Genomic DNA, 17,379 nt, shown 5'->3' on the forward strand with positions numbered 1-17,379 from the left:
GCACTGCTGTGTTATTTCAAAGTATCTCTTTATTTCCGGATATACTACTAGTTCTGATTTACTTGGTTTTCCACAAAATTTCTACATGTGCATGCAGAAAACACAACTTTTGTAGTTCCTTGTTTCTTCCTACTGGTGGAGTAGCACAGATATGCTTCTTTTTTCATTTGGCACTGGTCCTCCTTGCAGTGAATGTTAAACAAACATGCTCTAGGCTGTGTAAAATTCTTTTGACAGGTTCCATCAGCATCCTTGAATGAAGTCGGTTGTATTTTCCCTTTCTTAGATGCATCAATGTATTGGTAAAGTAAATAGCATAAACACAATCTAAGCAGATCTCCATGAACAACTCCTTGTTATTAATTACTGGATTAGTAAAATAGAGATGCAAAAGAAAAAAGGAAATGAGCTGTAATAGCATTTTATTGTAGCACTTTGCTCCATAACGTGTGTAGTGCTTCTTTAATATTTAAATATCTTTTTTATTCAGGCTAATAAAAAAAAAAAAATCAGAACTCCAGAAAAAAATTACTTTTTTCTGGATTTATCTTATAGCGGTCTGTCAACAGAAGTAGCAGTAGGAAGAGAAAGCCGTCTGGCTGTGGCTCACAAACATCAGATAGATTCTGCTCTTATTTTAGATTCAGCACCTGCAGTTTATTTTCTGTGGTGCCTCTAATTCAGAGATTACGGTAATATTTGCTGTACTTCACTGAGCAGTGGTCTCTTAAGGCTTGTCCTTCCTACTCATCCTGTTCATGTTGGAGAGAGCTAGCTGATGTACGAGTGAAGACTGACGACATAGAAAGATCAAGAAATTTAAAAAAAGGGTGAAAACTGCTTTCCTGTCTTCAGGATGTCTCAGGCAGTTCCATCACCATCAGCCTGTCGAGACATTCCCCGGAATCTCAGCTACACTGCAGGGTTATTTGAACGAGCTTGTTACCGCAGTCCACGTCCCAGTGTAGAGGAAGAGCTGGAGGAAGAATTATCTGATTCTGAGGAGCAGCTACCTGATGCTGTCCGAATTAGAGGCCGTAACCTCAGGACTCACCCACCCTCCCCCACAGCCAGAAGGAGAGCAAGGTCAGCCCCTGCTGACTCGACTCAGGCAGCATTGCGGGTTTCATTACGCAGTTATAGTCCAAACACCCGCAAGAAGGTCCGATTTGCAGATTCACTGGGTTTGGAGTTAACCACTGTTCACCTTTTCAGCCAGTCGGATATGCCAAATGTCCCAGCACATGTACAAGCTAACCTTTTCCATGACTCTGTTAGTCACTTTGGTCCCTGCTTGACTAACCTGCCACTGAAGGTAAGTGGTAAATCTTTTACCTTTTCGATAAAACGCATTATTTCTTTGTCATCACCATGCTCCTCATATGTCACATATAGCATAGGTGCAATATGTGCCTAGACCCTGAATGTGTGCTCATATGGTTATATGCATGTGAACTGTATTGCTTTATGTTAAATGCTGACATAGTAGTGAAACACACAACCCACTCTGTTCAGATTTAATGTTGCACTACCTGGTAAACACCATATAACAGTATGTGCTGAAGTTTTGCTACTTGTGAACATGGCAACATGGTGCTTCGGGTCAGTTTTGCTTAAAAGCATACGCTTCTGCAGCTGCCTCATCAATTTCCCCTTCTGAGTCTTCCTTTCATTGGCAAGCTGGTGTAGCTGATTGGGAACTTTAGTTCAGACACTTATTACCTCTAAAGCTGGCAGCACCATGAACTGTGCTTAGGTACTACTAAACATTTTTCTTTTAAAGTATAATAAAAAAATATAAATAACTACGTCAGTACAAGCATGGAGTAGTGGGAACCTTGGTGACGAGTGCCTAGTTATTCAAAGATCTGATGTTGCTTTGTGTAGGCGCACTTCTGATTATGTCGCACTGTGAATTTATTTTGTGAAAATAGAGGCAGACTGATAGTAATTATCACACCTTTTGCAGCAGACATTACCAATTTTCACCCTCACCTAAAATTTCCTTCTATATATCCGCCCATGCATGCATAAAGCCCACCACACTTTTAAACAAGAACTAGAAAACTGTTGCATACATTTACCATGCATTTCGTGTAGAAGCACCTCACAAAATTCCTTCCGAGTGGTTTCTGTTTAACTTTGTAGACCATTAATTCCCCTTGTTCTCACTCATATACTTTCTCCTTTGAGAAGTCTGAATTGTTTTGTTTATTTACAGAATCATTTACTCAGTCATGGGTGTTAATATTTTTTTCTTTTTGCGAGACATGAATACTGTGGTCCTAGCAGAAGAGGGTAGAGTTGAACAAAACGCATCAGTTACTACATTTCAGCAAGTTGCTTACCACACTGATGCAGGGAAATATGTGTTGTGACTTTTGGAATCAGTGTGGTGGAATAACTAAATCACTATGCTTTAAACGTAGATTCTTGGGTTTGAATCCCATGGACACCTGTACATACTGTATGACACTGAACATGTCACTTAACTTTGTTCTGCTACATTGTTCCTTAGAAAGGGATGTCTGATTTTAATTGATATTGTTTTGCCTTGTTACAGGAGCTAAAATACCCTTGTAAAAACAGAATGTAATGTTTTATATTCCAAGTATATTACACCTATTTCAAATTGCTGCTCTGCATTAGCAGAAATAAAAAAGGAGAGGAAAATACTGAATGGTACTACATGATAGCATTTTGTCATAACACTGAGTTGAAAAAATCTTTTGATGTAACCCAAGAGAAAACACCACTGTTCTTGCTTAGGATTTAGCAGCCATACAATGGACCACTCCTTGTTTTGAGGTACTAATATGACAAGCTATCACTTAGTTGTATGCAAAGTATTGATATGAAAAAAAAAAAAAAACAGTTAATGAATTCATTAAAATCTAGTCCTAAACTAGTAGTGAAATTCTAGTGACAAAGTAAAATGTTGTTTACAAGGTTTGAGACTGGATAGTTTTCTTATTTTCCTTTTGCAGTGCTTGCAGTGGCTGACTACAGAGCAGTAGCTTGGCATTTTCCTTCCCTTGAAGGTATAGGAGGTGTTGCATGGCATTATCTGTAAATTGTGTTACCTTTGGGCTCTGATTGTTGGCAACCACTTCCTTGCATGACCAGATATCGGTGTGTTGATGTTGAGCACATATGTTTTAAGTTTGAGTCTGTGCTTATTTGCTTACACTGATTTTTGCATGGATTTCCCCGCTGTGAGATTATGTTGGACTTTTTAATGTAATTTCATGTTATTGTGTTCTACATACTGAGGTGTGAAATGGTTTTGTAACACTTTTCTCTGTGACGTTTCCTTTTGCATTTGCAAATGCGTCACTTGAATTTTTGCTTGCAGTCAGCTGTCTGATGGCTGGCATGCATGCTCATCTTGGTAGTATTACTGAATGTGGTGCTCATAACTTTGTAGGATGTTTATCTAATTACTGCTTGACTGCCTTATTTTCCACTCGGTGTACACCGCACTTTCTGACTCGCATTGTACAAAAGACATTAGGTACAAAGCATGCATCAGCTGTTGGGGGGGGGGGTTTGCAGGCGCTAAGCACCCATGAGTTGTTCTCCCCAGCCGTGCATGATGCCCTTCACGTCATCAGCCTCCTGCTCTCTGCTAGGTGTAGCTAGAAGATTAAAGCAGCATGTGTGTAAGCAGTCTTCTTAGAATTTTTTTGTATGTTTAAATACATAAGGGGCTTTCTCATTTCTCATCATTTTGCTACTCACTGTAATTGGAACAGTCAGATTAGTTGGTCCTTTATCAAGGACGACTCATTCTGACAGTGTGAATAATTTTGTCCTCTAAACATATTATATAGCCTTCTGTTACTTAAAGTGAGCAGTCTGGCAGAAGGCCAGTTCTATTTTTAGCAACAGGAATATCGGAAAAATTCGTTTGATAGCTCCCATGAGAGAACACCACTGTTTATGTTCTGGGTTCACTAGCCATACAGTGGACCCCTTCCTGTACACAAGTACACCTGTGACAAGCCATTGTATGATAATTATACTGTAGTTTAATACGTGCTTCAATTTCCATTTCTTATTTTAACAAATTAATTTTAAGACTGGATTTTTTTCGTTAAGGATTCAAATGTACTTGTTTTGGATGATTATTTTTTAATGTATGTATATTTTCTATCATGTTGAGTTACTTAAAGCCTGCAACTGTGGTTATTCCTGTTTTTTTACTTTTCAAGTCTAAAAAAGAAAGGAAATAAAATGAAAATCCTTTCAATACAATTAAGTTTACCTGGGAAGTCCAGGATGCAATGTTGTGCAAAATTGTACTTGGTTACTTTATCTAAGACTCAGTTTTGTAGATAGTAAAGATTTACCTAGTGAGGCTTTTATGTAAGAATAGTGAACGGGCTCGTAGGCTTTCCCTCTGTACTGATGAGCCTCTGTCATTTCAAAGGTAGAAAGCTGCAGGGAAATGTGGGATATAATGCTTCTTTCTTGAAGGATTTTTGTATAGGGGGAGGGGTGAGTTGCAGTTTTGAATCTACCAAGCCAGTCCCACTTCATTTTCCTTCTACACTAAATGTCACACAGACTATGACATTTTAGTTATTTGACTCTGCAGTTCAGAGACTTCTCATACTTTCATTTGACTTATTATTGTAATGCCTGTGTTTTTGCATGGGTTCCTGTGAATGTTTATGGGTGTTATCATATTGATTTCAGGTAATCAAATAATTTCTAAGAGGATGTTAGGTTCCTGTGTTATGAAAATGTGCCTGCATACCACAGTCAGACTTGGTGTGTGTTTTACACTAGCAGCTGCACAGAGGATTTACCACTGGCCCTAACTTTACACTGGAATTTGTACTATTTTACCTGTCCATTGTCAAGGCAAAATCTGACTTACTTGGAGACTGAAGCCTAATGCTTTTCTGTGTAAGAGAAAGTAATGACACCATGGCTTACAGCAGTCAAATAAGTAGTAGTTTAAAATAGTATTTATATTTCATTGATTTTTGTAGCCAAGTAATCCTACTAGGGATAATGCCTTTTTTCAAGGGCAACCTAAGAGCATTGTATTAAGTGGCTTGCTTGAAATCATACAGTTTGCTGAGGAAGTCTGAAGGACTCAAATCCAAAACTACTTGATGAAGCTCATTAGCAGGTCAAAGACTTAATCCTGTGTTAAACTGCGGGTATGAATACTTCATTCTGACAGGCAAAATGTAGCTGTAAGCTGTAGAATCGTAGTACAGTATTCAGCTGAAACTAATGGCTTTACTAACACCATGCATTTCACTCAGAATGATCCATTTTGTTTTGAATACACTGGAGAAAAATCCATTTTGGGTAGTAAACGCCATCAGCTGCTTTTTGCCCTACATACCCAAAGCATGATTCTGAATGAATTATTTACCCTAACATTAACACAGTAGCTGCAAGACAGATTGCTAACATAGGAGAATTGAGCTTACATGAATGGGGGACAAATGGTCAAATGGAGAAGTGACTATGGAAGAAATAGAAGTGAACTGTCTTGGGGGAAGATAGCACATGAGGTTTAGATGAGTTGTTTGACTGGATAGTAGTGCTTGGTGAAGCACTGGCTGGTCTGTGTTGTCTAAAGTGATGCAACAAGTTCTTGAAAGTAATTATAATGGGTCTGGGGCATGAAGGTTCATCCAGCCAAGATGCCTTTTAAGTTTCACCTCCATTCCTGAGTAAGTCCTGAAGAAGGCTGAAGGGCAGGGGTAGGGTGGGGGTGAAATTCCTGAATGATAACTGATAGCATGACTTCAGAGAGCAGAGGATTTGCCAAGTTAATCTAGTTCAATTCTGTGAGTGAATTACCAATGAAGTAGGTAATGGTGAATTGCACAGACTTCATATTTCTGGACATCAAAACTTGTAAGTCCAGAAATTTCTGGTTTAGGGTAAGTAGCCACTTTGCAAAATTTATAATTTTTCTGTCATTCTTATGTAGTGCATTGCACGCATCCTAGTTTTCTGTGTATCCAATTTAGGTTTAGCCTTTCAGGGAGCAAATCTTGGAAATACTGTCAGGTGAAAGATGCAGTTTGGAGGGAAAATTGCATGGTCTTCCTTCTATTTTTTTCAGTGGCCATTCTAACATCCAGTACAGCCCTTAGGTCTGGACAAGAAATTAGTTGATTAAAACCAGCAGGTTATGCTAAGTTCTGCTGAGTAGGCTCTGGTGAGTACTTTGAGCTACAGTCTACAGAGACCATGCCTGCGTGCATGTATGTCTTCGTGAGGGGTTGGGTGCTGCTCGGTATCAAATTTAACTTGAATTCTTCAGCATTCTTGTCTGTTTTCGGGAAGTGAAACCTAAGTACCACTGACTGAACCATGTGGTTCAAACATATGCACAATATTTATTGATCCCTAGATAAAGATAAATCTTTTCTCTGTTGAGTTACTCAGCTAAGCAGCATCTTCCAGCTGGAGTTCTCCATGCAAATTCCATTCGTAACATTTCAGAGTGCGCTCTCCTAAATATTCTTTAGAAAGCCACAGTCAGCATCCTTTTGACTCTAGTCTAATCACCCCTGCTTGAGTGATATTTTCTAGTTATGTTCTGGTAACTCACTGGACAACTCCAATGCCTAATGTAACTTTCAAAGTTTGCTTATACCCCTTTTATGTGTATCCTGAAATGTTAAAATGTCATATAGAAGAGAGAAAACACATGGTGCAACTTCCACCATGGGGAACAAATTATCTACCTAAGGAAAGATACTGCAGTCAATAAAGAAAAAAACTCAGTTTGCCAGAATAATGAGACTTTTGTAGCAACACCAACTACAACTTAACACACTTCTACTTAAGGTCTCACAGTACATATGATCCCCCTTCCCCATGGAGACAAACTCTGGATATAGATATATGGGTCCCCTTCACATGGTCGACATTTCACAATATCAAAACCCATATGGCCGAGACCATATGATAGACATTTGAAATGTCGACCATGGGGAGCCAGCATCTCCGTACAGTGTGAAATGGAAAGATTTCCATTTCCGCACTGTAGTGTGATCTGGGAGTTGATATATTAAAGTTATGGGGGGGGGGGGCAGAGCCCCCCTGCTAGCATCTTTAAAGTTAGTTTTTTTTTTTTTGGTCTACTTATATGTTCGACATTTCAAATGTCAAGCATATGGTCTCGGCCATATGGGTTTCGACATTGTGAAATGTTGATCATATCAAGTAGACTCATATATATATATATATATATATATATATATATATATATATATATATATATATATAAATAAAATATGCATAACATTTTTAAGTATCTTCTCATACCTCAACCATTCCATTCAATTTATCCTTTTGGTGACTGTATTACATGTTTTTTAGTATAACTTCCGATCCACTGCCTTCAAAAATGTACACAGTATTCCAGGTAAAAAAATGTACACAGTATTCCAGGTAAGCCTTTCCAGTACCCTGTACAAAAAACATGATATTGACATCCCTGAAGTCTACTTCACAGTGTTATGTACCCCACCATCCTTACTAGCCTTTGCTACTGCCCTGTCATACTGCATAGAATGATTTAAATTAGGAGTAATTATGATTCCTAAATCACTTTCTTTTTTTCTTCCTAAGGTCACTGTACCAGGAATGTATGGGTTCTTCAATTCCAAACTGCATTATATTGTAATTAAACCACACATGGCTAATTTTCTATAAAAAAAAAAGTAGTCACCACAAGTACAACTTTTACAAGAAAAAGAAGTAAAATGTCAAACAGACTCTGGGATACATAAACAAGCAACTACAACAGATTTTTTTCAAGCAAGGCACAACAATTCCCTTGTTTGATTCATTAGCAATAATTAGTTTTAAAACTGACATCACAAACATTTTTCTGGTATGATGAAATATGGTAATATACCACAGTAGGGTTAGGAGTTTAATGTTTTTATCTAGAGTGTACGGCATTGTTTGGTCAGGAGGGTGCAGTCAGTCTCCAAGTGACCAAACTAGAACCCTCCCCCACTATGAGTAAAATAAAACTTATTTACATCCCTGGTAGAATATCTTACAGTTTATACAGTAGCATTTAAATCAGATTTTTTAAACCTTTCCAAATAAGATTTGTGCCCCAGCCTTGAGGCATAGAGGAATAAAGCCAGGACTATGATCTTGACCACTCAAGTTTGACTAGTGGTTCAAGAACTGGATGGACCAAGGTGGAAAGGGCTGGAATGAATGACCAACACTGGCTTACACATCCTGGGGGGAAGGGAAGTGTTTTGGCCTGTTATACTGTTGAACCAACAAGAGTACCGAGTGTTGCAAAACAGCTGTTAAATTGGTGTGGTCATGTGCTGCATGTAAGTAAGCCAGGATGGATACATGTATGCAAGAATACCCATGGAACCTCCTAAAGTACTACGTTAGAAAGTACTCGGTTGCTGTGGAGAGGGGTTAGGAACTTGGGAGAAGGGGGCTTACATGAATACGGGACAGCTTGCTCCCGAATACCTGTCTCCAACTTCCTGAGTGAACAAATAGGCTAATGAGTCTCTCTCCCCTAATAGAGAACAAATGGGCCATAGAGCTCAAACCCAAGTCAAGGAACAAGTGGCACTGGCTGTTTACCCTACAAAAGGAATGAGTGGGGCTCTTGCGTTCAGGGATGGGTGATAGTAGTTACATGTGCATGGGGGGATAAACAGATAAATTAGCACCACTGTGTAATAATAAATCTATGTCAGTTGGTTACAGGACCAAATTGTTGAAACCTATATGGTCGAGACTATATGGTTGAAAATTTGGTTCGTCGAACCTTTCTGACTGAGATCACAGTACAGTAGGGATCGGGGAATTTGCCCTTTTCACTGCTGTAGTATGATCTAGGAGTTGATATAAATAATGAGGAGGGGGCATGGGGGGCTTGCCCCCCCCCAAAAAAAAACATTGTTGTATTCTTGGCTGGTGTTGAGTGGATTCCTAAGGTCACTGTACCAGGAATGTTTGTATATATTGTATTGTATATGTACTGTATAAATGTATATACAATAAACAGAGAAGAAAAGGGGAAGAGATGATTCCATGTATAAAAAGAAAGAAGATTTGGTCTGTTGTACTGGGTAAGGGCAAATAAGAGGGGCAGAGTTGAAAAGAAAGGACAGAGATAAGAGAAGGCAACATGGGTGATAGCTGGAAGGGGTGGTGATTTAAGATGAACTTGAGGAACACCTGCCTTACAGGTAAGATGATAGCCCCTTGAATGTATTGATATGTGCAGTGCTAATCTTTCAACAGTTTCAGCTATGCTTGGGGCAGGGCAAAGAAAAGGATGGAGAAGAGTTGTTGGACCTCAGATAACCTAGCATATTTCTGTACCCCCAAACCACAGTAATTTCCCCTTCCTACTATTATTGAGCCCCTTTCCACAAGATATGTTTTCATAGGTCAAAATGCAGGCTGGGTCCCTTGAAATAGTCTGTGTCAGTGTAGGTGGTATCAATAACAAACTAGTACTACCTGATACTTCATTGTCCCTGAAAAATCAGATGCAGTAGATGTCGCTGAGAACATGCTTAGTGATCACACTTATGGGCAGCAACTTGCACGTATCCCAACTTGACAGACCCAGAATAAAGATTTGTGGTTGACTTCTTTTACTGATCAATAAGTTTGTTTAGTCTATAACAGGTCAGGATGAATATGGGCCCAAATGGTTGGTAGCACAGCTTCTTCTGTGACGCACACTAGACTCGTTATCTATTCAAGTTACTCTCTAACCCTTCTTCAACTATTTGACTTGATAGTTCCTTACAAATTTGTCTATATGAATTTTGGAGAGTAGCATTATCTTGTTAGTTACCGCAGCCGTAGGTGGCAGGAGAACATTTTTGCTTAGTTTCCCTGTGTCAAGTCTACTTGAGCTGACCCAGTTAATTCCTTCTTGCGCTAGACTCAATGTAGCAGCTGAGCATGTTAATATGAATGACCACTGTCTAATCCTTTCTTATTGGTTTCAAAACAACAGTCATTCTAATCCTTATTGCAAGACATCCTATCTTACTTTCCAAGGATCTACCACTTTTTAAATGTTCCACTATTGACTAGTTTAGTATTTATACTTGCACTGATGGCCATTCTCTCCTTTAGTAGCTGCTTATTGTGTTACTTAAAGCGCAGACTAGCAAAGCAGGATCATAATCTAGATAAAGGACCTGGAGATGCTTAAAAGCTATGTGCTACCTCAACCCAAACTAGTCCTATGTGAAGCAGTGCTATACCACCTGAAATTCCCACGTCTGCCAATCTGTACAGCTCAGACCACTTAATAAGGCCAGCCCCTATTGGTCTGAAATTGCTATGACTCTCTGATTTAAGAAGGCACTTTTTTCCCTCTTTTGGGACCTTGGCTTCACTATATTATCCCATTAAGTCACAGCTGGCCTCTGAGATTTACTGAACACCCTGCTCAGACTATGTGGACAAAAGATTATGAAAACGGGGAGCTTACTAAGTTGAGTAAACACTCATATTAAAAGTGCATGTTAAATCAGTCACTGCCAAAGCTGTTGTAGTACTGTTTCTCAGTCTACTTGATAAGGCTGACAATCCTATAGAAAACAGCAACCAAACTTTATTAAAAAGGCTGTTCTGACATCCTCATCTTATAAGTAACTATTTTTGTTGATTCTTCTAGCTGGTTGAATGAAATTACTATTATTACTCCTATGTGTACAAATTAACTAATGTGACATTATCTAATGACTACTGTTGCACATTCAGCTCTGACGTCTAAAAAACATTTATGGAAAGGTTAGCAGATGAAAAATCAGGTTATTTGGTGTGCCAATAAACATGGCATACTAATCACTCAACTCAAACAAGTGGCTTCATTGCTTGTACTGCTTTGTACCTAGTCACAGATGATATCTTTACCAGTACAGCGTGAAGACTCTTGATTGTTCCTATTTACACCTGTGAAAATACTTTTGATTTACGTGTTGTTCCTTTTGGACTTCATTTGCAGCTAATTGCCAATGGCCATAGTTTTGCAGCTACCATGAATCCAGGGAGTTTGAATTTGTGGAGCTGCCTCTTTCTGTCATGCGGTCTCAACCATCTGGTGTACCAGAGGCCTACATTCCTGTTCCCATTCAGTTCATACTTTTTAAGACTGCATCCTTGATGTCCATGGTCTTCAGACTGTCCTTTTTGCTGATGAACACACTTGTCTGATCTAGGAACCATTAAGCACAGTGTAGAAATACCTGCAGGAGTTTTTTTTACTAATATTTAGTACTGATGTGACACCAAAAAAGTGCTTGACAGCACTAGTAAAGCATGCACAATACTTTTTTGGAATTCTACACACCCTGACTAATGCTTTCTGCTTGGAAATATGGGATAATGCCAACTGCAAATCACACAGATTTGTCAGGATAAGTGCCTAGGAATTTGGGTTGACTATCTGCTGTCTTTCAACCACGTGCAGAAGTTATCACTTAATAGGCCTTGTTTGATTTTAGCAGAGAAACAAAGCTGATAGCCTTCTTATGGCATGATCCAGCTATTGCATTGGCAAAAATATAGTTTAGTAATATCCAAATAAGAATATAATTTACCCTTATTTGCTTTGAGTTTATCTTTTAACATCAAGCTGTAACTATATACTTTGCATAATATCTGCTTTATATTCACTTTGCATAATATCTTCTTTATATTCACTTTGTATGAACTTGTGGATTGTCACTGGCTAACCTTAAAATACAGCTTTTTGGCTACTTGAAACTAAAAGGGTTAGCCTTCTCCTGACTGTATTCTTCTATACGCTGTTTAACATTGATTACTGACATCCATTTCTCACAGGCTAGCTATATGATCTACACAATATTCACTTACATAACAGCAGTCTATTTTTTTTATTCTGTCACATTATTTAAACATTCAAGTGATCTGAGTATGCCCTAGTGAAGAGAAACAGTGTTTTCTATACCTTTAGTGAAACCGTACATTAATTCTAGTGGGTTTTCTACATACATCCTAACCTGTTTTTGTAAGAAATCTCGCAAAGCCAAAAATAATTGGGAGGGGGATGACAAAGGCCCAAAAAATAGTGACTGATTTTAAGTATTGCTCCAAAAGTTTAGAAAGTTGCTAGAATAACAGGTGTTGTGCTGGCACTCATTTTCTGAAGGATATGAATTCAGAAACTAAAATATTTGTCATTATTTAGTGATTCAATCCCTGATAGTTTTCCAGAAAACCAAATATTGTATGAGGAACAGACTGAAAATGATTTGCGTCTTTTGGCTTTTCCCGGTCAGGGGTCGCCACAGCGGAACTCCGGTCCGCTAATGATTGTCAGTAGATTTTTACGTGCCGAGTTGCCAGCCCTGACTCACAACCTTCAACGAAGTTATGCCCATTCATGCACATTTCCACCCAGAAGACGCTTTAGCTGAGAATTGAACAGAACAATGTCTTACTTTGAGGCGACAACACTACCAAACAGACTAAAAATATGGGTCGAAAATATGGGCAATTGAGAAGTATATTTTTTCTGTATATTGCTATGGCAGTTTCCATTATTGCTGTTTGTTCTAAAAAAAATCAATCTTGTTTCTAGAACAGTGTGGCTTAAAGCTCAGAAATTTAGTAGTATAAGACGTATTCTAAAAACAAATCATGTTTTTGTGTATCTACGTGTCATGTCATAAAAATGTATTTACAGTTTTGTTTATGAAATAAAATATGAACTTAAAGAAAAATAATATTCAATACAAACATCTGATCCAGCCATATTTTGGCTAGACAGCCTTGTTTTTTTCCCTGACAGCTTCTTGTCTCTCCCAAGTCATCTTCACCACTTTCCTGCACATATGAGTGAATTGCATTAATCTGTTTTCCTTGACTTTCTTTGCAACTGGGGCTACTTTGGCTTCAGCTCTGATGTCCTTGTTTCTTTGTCTGTTCCACAGTATACATTCATTCTACCACTCATCTCAAGCACTTCATCTCCATCACCTCCAGCTTCCTCATCTGGTCTACCTTAACTATCCAGATTCCAGTACCATACAAAAGCAGTGGTCACGCCACTCTTTTGTTCACCTTACTTTTCAACTCATTTGGCATTCTTCTGTCATACACTACCCCTGCTTTTGTGCCAGTTGACTGCAGCAACTCTGATTTTTAGCTTTGATCCCCTCATTCAGACTTCCCTTATCCTTAGCCACTTGTCCCAGACACTTACAGTTGTTAAATCTGCTCCTCAGTTTTCCCTCCTGTCTCAATTTTCAGTCTTCTGATTTCCAATTTTAACTGTCATGGTAATTGTTTTGACTGTACTCTTTTTCATCTCATGTGCCTTTAACTTTGTATTTCAGTCTCTGGTCATTTACTAGCATTCCACTTTGTTGTCTGTTCATAGTGCAACATCATCTGCATAATATGTTGTTGCTCAGCCCTGTCTAACCTGTTTACTTATGCAATCCATCACCAGTATGAACAGCAATGGGCTCTCAGAGTTGAAATGTAATGCACACCCACTCCCACTAAGACCTCCTCTTTTGAGTCTAAATATTGAAAGTACTTCTGTCATTGTGTCCTTGTATATAGCCTTCATTAATTCTACCAATGTTTTTTGAACTATACACCATCATAGGACTGCCCAAGTCACCTTCCTTGGGAACTTGCCATATGCTTTCTCCAAGTCTAGGAACACCCAGTTGGACTCTTTACTCTTTTTTCAGCTTCTCCTCCACTTTGTCTCTTACTGGAAACATTGAGTCTTTTTGTGCTGCATCCTGAATTGAGTCTGACCTTCTCTTCTCCCATCATTCTATTATTCTACTTATTCATTCATTAGTCACCTTCTTCAGCACGTTTATGCAGTGTGTCAGGAGTCTGATACCCCTGTACTGCCTATAATTGTGAATATCCCCTTTGTTCTTTTACAGTGGCACTCAAATGCTTATTCTGCAGTTATATGGGGTATACATTCCTTTCCAAACTGTGATGAGTACTCTATCTGGGCATTATAGCTTTTGTGGGTTTTTTTCAGTCAGAATCTGCTGGACGTACTCATTACAGCTTCCTTTGATGCCCTCTGAACTGGTGAGAATATTGTTGCTGGCATCCTTTATGAATGGTGTCTGATGACTGTCTGGCATCCTTTATGAATGGTGTCTGATGACTATCTTCTTTTTGTCTTTGCCACCTGTGAGTCATTTTCCAGAAGATGGTAGAGTTTCTATGATGCATTGTTTGCCATTGTGATGGTGCTCTCAGCCATTTTTATAGCCACTCAGTAATCCTTCTTAGACTGGTCAATCGTTTCTTCTGACACTTCTTTCTGTACTACTCCTCTTCCTCCTTTCTTTTGATAACTTCTTGGACATCTGCATTCCTGCACTAGCTGTCCTTATGTACATTGTTACCACACCTTGGTTGGAAGCATATCTGCTCTATAGTCTTCACACATACTGTTTTGAGACACTGACATTCTTCTTCAGGCCCACCTATTTCTCCTTCGTGAGGTTGTGTAGCCCTGACTATTTCCTTTAGTTCCTGTGCTTTCACTCCAGTCAATGTCCAGGTCTCCAGCAAAGTCTGTAACCACTTCTTTCAGCTGGTTGTGGCCACCAGTGGTTTATGTTAGGAGCCAACAGTTTCATTTGAGATGACTTTGCAATCGCTGATTCTACCCCAGTGCTTTTTCCTTGTGAGGAGGAAGTCCACCTGATTTGTACATTGACCACTCATGTGTGATCTTGTTGCCCACCATCAATCCATTTGCCATACAGAAATCTTGAATTGTTTTTCCTTTTTTATTCCTGTTGCCTCACCCATATAGACCCAAGCAGTAATCCTGTTCCGTTTTGTCTGTCCCAATATGAGCAGTCGGGTCCTCAGTTATCAACAACTCATTTTGTCCCACTGTAAATAGTAACTATGCAACTTTTGCCTCTTTTTTTATTGCAATTTGATAACTGGGTAGGTGGATTGATCATCAGACCCTCTTCAACTTGACCTGGTCCAGTTGGGCTAACAACTGATAATACATAGAGCATTCAAGAACACTACAATATAATAAGTAAAATATGCAGAGATGCAACAAGTTTTACAATATAATTGTTGTTGTCAGTGTAAAGTCTTATGAGCAAGACAACACAAAGTAGATTTACAACAAGGTTTTGAAGGATGTGATTTGCTGGAAACAAAGGCACTGTCTTTCCAAAATGGTTTTACATGAAGTGATTGGGAATTGTGTATTGCAAGGAGCCTAGAGTAATCATAAAAGTAATAGCATAAGTTAGCTAACATAATAAGGATGTAGAAAATGGGTGCAGCAGAAATATATGCAGTAAGTGTTTGAAATTGCTACCATTGTTTAACCATTTTCTTTCTAGCAAGTGTTTTGCCATCAATTTCTATGAAGTAGAAGCAAGTACTGATGGTTTATGGCTAGCTAAGTTTGCACATGATTGCTAGCTTGCAGTTATTATTAACTCCCCTGCAGACACTGGCATTCTTCAAGAAGGTCCGTCTCTGACTAACAAATGGCGCCAAAGCCATGGCCTTAAACTCACTGCTAAGAAATGCGTAATTGTACTCTTTGAGAAGTCAACCATCCCGGCTAATTACCATGTTGATAATATGACCCAAGAGTTGACTCTGTGATCAGGGATATGGGTACACACATAGGCAGTAACCTTACCTTTGACCACCATGTGGCCACAGTGGTGAGGAAATCCTTTTATGTTGCACAACTTATAATTAAGGGTGTGGCATTTAGGTCTAAAGATGTCATTATCCCACTGTACTCTGCCCTTATCAGGCCAATCAAAGAGTGCAGTGCTTCCTTTGGTATGTACTTGACCAAGCATATGCAGCAACTAGAGTGACCTTAGAGGTTCCTTACAAAAAGAATATAAGATATAACAAACCTGTCTTACGCAGAGCACCTTAGAGCTTTCTCCCTTTAGTCAGTCTTGTGTAGATTACTGAGGGGTGAGCTATGACTGGCTTACAAGACGTCCACTTACCCCACACCTATGAATCTCCTGCATATTCTTAAGTCAAACAGTACCAGAAATACAAGGTGTAGGGACCAGAATTTTGTCTGTGACTTACAGGACTTGCTGGAGAGACGTGTCCCAGACATTGTCTATTCTATGGAACAGGCTTCCCATCCAGTTGAAACTGAGTTTTGTCTATTACCCAGTTTAACCACAACATAGACCAGTGAATGGGGATAGGAAATTTACACATGCTTGGCACCCATGTCTTTTATGGTCAGAGGTAGCTTATAAATGTCTGGCCCTCAGTGTCCTATTTGGATGCAGAACATCATCATTCTTTAGGGAAAACTTGCAAAGGCTTAGAAAGGGACCCCTGGGTTATTAGCTTAGTAGCAATATATGAATCTATAGACTCATTCATAGGTTCATAGCAAGGTACTAGGCTATCAGCCCTTGGGCCTACATAAACCCAGCCAAAAAAGTTCCCTGGCTTTCGCCACCCAATAAAGTTATTTTCCTGCGCCCCTGTCTAGCAGAGCCACAGAAGTGATCCCCGGGGTGAATTTCCTATTTCCCATCCAATTGTTGAGATTTTTCTTAGAGGGCTAATCAGGAGCTTTGCTTGACATGAATGGGTAGTCTGTTCCATAGCATGGGAAGTCTCTAGGACAGAAATCTATCCCTCCAGCATGTTATTTTTATTGTGGTGGCAAGGTTTAGGTCCCTGGAGCTTGTGGTTTGGAGGGATTGGGGTTTCTTTAAGTGTAGCATGTCCAACAGATCTGGGTTTGACAAGGCTTTGTAAGTTAGGCAGAGGTCACCTCTGAGTAGGCAATAAGTGACGGAGTAGAGCTGGAGTTTTTTGAGACAGTCTGCGTATGGCATCTGCTTGAGGCCAATAATCCTCTTAGTGAGGTATTTCTGTGTCCTTTCTAGTTGTAGATGTCTTGCAAGGTACATGCCAAATGGGGCGTTGTACTCTGTAATGGGTCTCATGGGGGATGAGTTGAGAGGAACAATGACCTCTTTTTTTCTGGAGGTGTACCCCTGTGTGATGAGGTGTGCCACATAGGATTTCCTGACTTCTGTGGCGATGTGATTATCAAAGGAGAGACCACTGTCCACCTGTGTCCCAGAGTCTCTTATCACCCTTTTGGTGTTTAGTAGGCTACTGCCTATGGGGTAGTTCATGGGTACAGTCTTTTTCCCAAAGGGGATGACAATGCACATTTTGGCATTGAGCTTGGAGCCATGACTCTGACACCAAGCATCAGTCTCAGTGAGGCCCCTTTGTAGAATGTCCACATCATTAGGCAATTCTATTATGGCACCCAGTTTGCAGTCATCTGCAAACTTCATCAGCCAAAGACCTGCTATA

General features: G+C 39.4%; 1 protein-coding gene across 1 annotated transcript in view; it reads left to right on the forward strand.

Moving 5' to 3' along the window:
- The first annotated feature begins 580 nt into the window (after nucleotides 1–580).
- LOC122790488 (protein phosphatase 1 regulatory subunit 3E-like) overlaps nucleotides 581–17,379 on the forward strand; it is a 179,981-nt gene continuing 163,182 nt past the window's right edge. The window contains exon 1 of the mRNA XM_044058036.1: nucleotides 581–1,315. Within this exon, the coding sequence (XP_043913971.1) occupies nucleotides 857–1,315 (459 nt within the window). The 5' untranslated portion in view covers nucleotides 581–856. The remainder of the gene's footprint in view (nucleotides 1,316–17,379) is intronic.

Source organism: Protopterus annectens, chromosome 16.part0 (genome assembly GCF_019279795.1).
Source record: "Protopterus annectens isolate FY-2018-M chromosome 16.part0, PAN1.0, whole genome shotgun sequence".
Taxonomy (NCBI): Eukaryota; Metazoa; Chordata; order Ceratodontiformes; family Protopteridae; genus Protopterus; species Protopterus annectens.